Source organism: Sinocyclocheilus anshuiensis, unplaced genomic scaffold, assembly GCF_001515605.1.
Source record: "Sinocyclocheilus anshuiensis isolate Anshui unplaced genomic scaffold, SAMN03320099.WGS_v1.1 scaffold918, whole genome shotgun sequence".
Taxonomy (NCBI): Eukaryota; Metazoa; Chordata; class Actinopteri; order Cypriniformes; family Cyprinidae; genus Sinocyclocheilus; species Sinocyclocheilus anshuiensis.
In genome coordinates, this window is record NW_015540946.1 from 1,418,238 (window position 1) to 1,424,340 (window position 6,103).

The 6,103-nt window shown below is 36.3% G+C and overlaps 1 protein-coding gene across 1 annotated transcript; it reads left to right on the plus strand.

Moving 5' to 3' along the window:
- Positions 1 to 328: 328 nt before the first annotated feature.
- Positions 329 to 4,005, plus strand: kcnk18 (potassium channel, subfamily K, member 18). Its single transcript, XM_016487987.1, has 3 exons — positions 329 to 557; positions 800 to 934; positions 3,173 to 4,005. The coding sequence occupies exons 1-3, from the start codon at positions 329 to 331 to the stop codon at positions 4,003 to 4,005; spliced, it is 1,197 nt and encodes a 398-aa protein (XP_016343473.1).
- Positions 4,006 to 6,103: the final 2,098 nt, after the last annotated feature.

Genomic DNA, 6,103 nt, shown 5'->3' on the forward strand with positions numbered 1-6,103 from the left:
AGGTAGATATGTGGGGGCGTGTTAGAACGAGCCGTTTTAGGGGGGCGTGGCAGAATCTTAACTTTGATAAAGAATATCTCTTTGGTTTTGAGACTTTAGTCTTTGCAACTTCAGGGATCTTATCTATGCACAATCAGCTTGTAACACTCCAAAGAGAAAGGAAAACTTGAAATCGCATCATATGACCCCTTTAAGCTTAAACATGAAGTTGATCAGGCAGTTTAGGTATGTGGTTTGTTTCTGCAGCGGGGTGGTGTCCATACGGCTCCTGACCACACTGCCATAAAAAGACTCCTCATCCATTAGCGCTTCTCTGAATGACTGAGAGATGTCCGTGGAGGTAGAAGAGGAGCGAAAGTCAGACCCAACGAGGAGATACGCGAGACTGTTTTGGCGTTTGTTTCCTCATGTTTTCCTCATTTTATCACTCATTTTATATGCGGTTTTAGGAGCGCAGATCTTTCGACAAATTGAGAGCAAGAATACTCACAATGAGTCGGAGCTGGAGAGCCGTGCGATGGCGCGAAATGTGGTGGAAACTGTGCAGAATCACACAGGTCTTACCTTGAGCTTGTATATATAAATTATAATTTATTATAACCTATAGGCTTTGTATGGTTTCACTGCGTTTAAATTATTCTATCATTTATTTTTATGTGATACTGTATGTTATCAAATGTAGGCTAACTAATGTACAATTGTAATGTAAATATTTAAATATTTTTAAATAAGGCAGTATTTATGCTAAGCTTACTTTTTAATTAGCATTTTTCCCGTTTCATTTCATTTTATTAATTAGATGCCTCAACACAGGAAGCGTTATTAATTAAAATAGAAAATATTTTGACCGAATTCCGTAATGAAACGGAGAAGTATCAGAACTGGAGCTTCTACAGTTCGCTTTTCTTCTCATGTACAGTGTTCACTACTGTAGGTGAGTAGTCTTACTGTTTTTCTGGAACTTCACAAAGTTTGTAAAATTTTCTGTTTTATTGGGTTTTAACCAAGATATTTTAAGTCTGTATGTTTGTCTCAAAGTGTTGTTGCGTTCAATGCACCATTGAGTTTGTTATTTGCTTGAGAAGCTTGACCTTTGGCTGTAGTCTCTTCCCAGTGCACACTGCACACACAATATCACCGTTGCCCACAGTAACCAGCCTAACCATGATAAGACAAAAAGCAGGTGTCACCATCAGCATGTTAAGGATTACTATTTCTTTTTACCCTTTAATATTTTCATTAAATCATGTGTTTCCATTAACTATCCATTAAGATCAATGAGTGTAATCTGGATGAGAGTCCTATACAGGGTGTAAGACATTGAATGACATCTATATTTTGTTTGTGTTGCAATGCTCATGCAATGGGCAAAAGCTAGGTTTAAGCCAAGAGATCAATTATATAGATTATGGTTATGGTTCTCTACCATTATGCACTTGTCCAACAAGCGTATATTGAAATATAGGATTGAAGAGATTGAAGGATGAAGAGCCCACAATACCATTATCATTTTTTAATTGACACAAATAATAATATTACATTTTGAAATGTTATTATCAAAGTTATTTAAGCAACTGTGTATGTAGTTTTGTGTATTTTTTTGGAGCCCACAGTTAAGTGAGTGGAATTCACAGTCGTAATTACAGTGTATAGCTGAATATGTGCATTTGTTGCTGCCGTAAAGCAATCTGCCCTTTTCGTGCCCGCCCCGCTCACCATACTTACTCCCAGAAAAAAAAACAAAAAAACATTTGCCTTATTAGTAGTCAGTGTGCAATCACAATAATTTATTTTAAAAAGTTCAAAAACTTTTTAAAGTTAAAAAAAACTTGTTAAAAGTTCGTTCAAACTCGCGAGACTTAAAACATAAAAACAAAACATATTCAGTTTGAGCTTTTTAGATAGGAAAGAGTAGATGAAACAGGAAACAAACTCAGGTCACCTACCCACTGCCCAACTAGGGTGTAGCTTAAAAAATATTGTGACCATGGATGGAAAATACAAGATTCAGACACAGATAATTGTGCCATTTCAGTAACTGTCTGGTTTGGTTCAGCTACAAAATCAGACATCAGCTTGGCAATAAAGCTCTTTCTTTCTTTCTGATTTCCAATAAACCATTAATGGGCCTCTCTTCAGAGAGGCATAGTAATCAAATCATGATTTACTATACAGAATATCATAGAAGCAACATGTCTTTTGTCTCTATTCAGTGGCAAATTTTGTTCTTTTACATTCATGGCTGTGGAAAAAAAATCTCTCCACTAATTGTAAGTCACAGCTAACCACAGCTCAGATATTAATTGAATGTAAACTTTCATCTTTACAGAAAAGCATTATGCAAAAGTGCCAAACGCAGCAGTATATTGTGGATGTCCATTATGTTATCTAGGAAGGGCGTATCTTTGATTATCTCAGCAGCTAACCTTAATGAGTATTGGTTTTTGAGGCTGATGAGTTGAGATGAGTTCAGAATCTTTTTCTCTTACTTTCATTCTGTATATATTATTTTTTACGTCAACCTCTCTGACACTTGCTCTGATGATAAAAAGATATTATCACCTACCCAGACAGTGGCAATAATGAGACCTATTTATCGTCTGACAAAGCAATTGCAGATGCTTCTCCAAGTTAAACAACTTAATGTTTTCAATAGCTTTGACATTTTGAAACATTTGGCTTTGATGATTGGACAAAAAGGGACAGCAAAACAGGTGTATTGTCATTGACCTTTGGGAAGAAAAGTACATGATAAAATAAAATAGCAACCATGTGACACCATGAAAATAACCTATTAAAATCTTAAATAAATGTATTGCCTCATATTAAGAGGACTGTTTTAGGCCATCATAATAATGTAACTAAGAATATATAATAATGCATCATTATAATTATAATAATTTATATTATAGTTGTATAATTACATAATTATATTACATAATTATCATAATTATTATTAATTTCATATTATTATTAGTGTTGCTGTTGTTGCTCTATAGAGAGGTTGTTTTTTTTTTGCTTAACTTTTACTGTAGTTAGCACATTGCATTACTGATGCACTGATAACGACATCCAGCAGGTGGCAGTACTGAGGCCCATTGGTCTAATGGGTGAAGAAAATGGAAATTGTGTAAGAAATAGAATTTCTAACTCTGTTTTTCTTGTATAACAGGTTATGGACGAATGTATCCAGTGACTTATGAAGGCAAGGTGGCTTGTATCGTGTATGCGATGGTGGGCATCCCTCTCATGCTGCTAGTCATTTCAGATGTGGGCGATATCTTAGCTGTTCTTCTCTCTAAAGCGTACACTCACCTCAGCCTGTTCTTCAGGCAATGGATGTTACATCGCTCATGCATTCACAGGCTTGAAAATGCATCACCTCCAAAACAAGTTCAAGGTGCTGATGCCAACGACACCTATATGTTCAGCCAGGATGTTGTGGTGCACGAGACAAAGAACATTCAACAGGTGATAAAAACCCAGTCGTCCCTCAGACACAATTCCTTACAGATTCGTAACAACAAAGAGATCTTTGACCGCATGATTATTAAGGAGAACTTCAAGCTCAAAAGCACTCTGACAAAATCCTGCTCATGCCCAGACCTCGACCGTATACCACCCTCCAAAACCAGCTCTAAGTTATTCATTGGCATCGGACAGGAGATGGACCACTTTAAAGTCCCTCTGCTGGTCATCTTGCTGGTGGTATTTGCATATATGGTGGTCTGCAGTCAAATTCTGAAATGCTGGGAGAAGCGGATGGGCCATTTTGATGCCTTTTATTTCACCTTCATCACCTTGACCACCATTGGTTTTGGTGACATTTTGCCTGAACACCCAAAGTACTTCATGGTAACTTTTTTGTTTATCATCATGGGCATGGCCATTATGAGTATGGCCTTCAAACTTGGCCAATCGCGAATTGTTAGCTTTTACAGGCGGTGCATACAGTGTGTTAGCATGGGCAAGGTAGGAATATACGAAGACCTAGACAGTAACTGAAGGCAGAAAGAAGCAGTTGTTTTTTGTGGCTTTGCTAATGGCCCAAGAGAAGCATGAGCATCCTCAGCACAAGATGGAAATGTGTTTTAATATCTATATATCAATGCCAGTTTGATATAGTGGGTTGAATGGAAATGAACCACAGTCCTGCTGCAGTAAACAAGTAATAGGAGAAAGAGACTCAGAATGAAGTATACACTCCTGTTAACTATTTCAGCCAAAAGCAAGGAAAATTTGAGGAAAATAGCATTGGACGTTGTTTATGTTTATTTTGTTTAGATATGTAGTTTGTCAGAAATGCACTAGCAATGCAAGTCACTTAGCAAGTCCATTTATTCCTGACATTTATTCATGTTCATGCAAGATGTATTGTATAACCTACTGGGTATTCATAATATATCCGATAAGAATATAATCAGTATTGTTTTTATTTTTTCATTCAATGCCAAGAGTGTAATATGATTCAACTTTCTGATCAATGCATTACTTTTCTCTTAGTGGCATTAATGTTATGAAAGTGTGTATGTAAAATTAATTTATTCACTAATACAAAAGCTAGCATGTAAATAATATGATTGAGCACCTGTAATATCTTGGCTGTGAAATGTAATATTATCAACTGATCATGCACTTTGAAACCAAGTGAATAAAGGAATCATTCATTCAGTGCCATCTGATGAGTTTGTATGTTTACAAAAATGTCTCTATCCACGTCTCTTCTCCTCTTTCTCAACTGGTGCTAAAGTAGCTGCTCCAAAGTCAAAGGTTTAATTCTTAAGAAACACACTCAACTAACTAACAGGCAACGTTCTCATTATTTTGGCAGGGTTCTCTCAAAGTTATGAACAAATGTTCTTCCAGTAATGTTCGTTAAAACGTTCTTTATGAACGTTCGTTAAAAAGTATGTGGTCAAGCACAAACTCATGATTTAGCCTATACAACCTTCGTGCTACGTTTTTAATTGCACTACCTGTTTGAGAGATCATTCAAAAATAACATTTCCATAATGTTTGCACAATTATAAAATGGAATGTTCCTTTAACGTTCGCATAACCATGAAAAACGTTTAAAAATGGACAATGAGAGGACATTCAGATTACATTCAAATACAAAATACAGCCAGAATTTTCTTTAAGACACTTAAAATAAAATCATCTACCAAATGCATATACAGTATCTCACAAAAGTGAGTACACCCCTCACTTTTCAGCAACCATTTCAGTATATCTTCTCAAGGGACAATACAATAGAAATGAAACTTGGATATATTTTAGAGTAGTCAATGTGCTGCTTGTATAGCAGTACAGATTTACTGTCCTCTGAAAATAACTCAACATACAGCCATTATTGTCAAAATAGCTGGTAACAAAAGTGAGTACACCCTAAGTGATAACAGCTGTGTGTCGTTTAATCATGCAAAGCCACATGTCCTATTCATCATGTTCATGTTTTTTGTCTGCTTGACAGGACCATACAAATTTGTGTATCTTGTATTAGAGCAGTTAAAATGTGGTGCTTTGAGTACAATTCTCTCATACTGACCACTGGATGTTCAACATGGCAGGCCTACTCACTTTTGTGAGATACTGTACGTAACACCTCACTTCCTCCCGCGCCACAAGATGGCGCTGTTGTAAAATATATTGAAGAAAGAAGGCTGCTGATTTCACCCATCTAATAAAACGCATTGAAACACTTGATGTCAAACTGCTTCTGTTCTGTTTAACGTTAAACGAAAGTGATTGCAACTTTCCTTCTGCAAATAACTTCCTAATACTTGTAAAGATGGCTAAAAGAGCAGCATCGCAATCTTAAAGCGCACATACGACTTGTATCATTTTAATATGAAAATAATAGCCTATAAAGAACTTATACTTAACTTGATATTAAATGAAGTAGTTTCTAAATAGATGAATAAAATGAAACTAAAAACAGTAAATAAGGTGCTCCTGCCTTTCTCATTTTTGTGTGACGGTTCATTCGTCCGTGTCACAGCACAGCACAGCACAGCACAGCACACACTCATTAGAGCTCTCTGTGAAACAGCGTGACGTCAAACAGCAGTCAAGCAACTAAAACGCTCCGCATCCAGCGTGC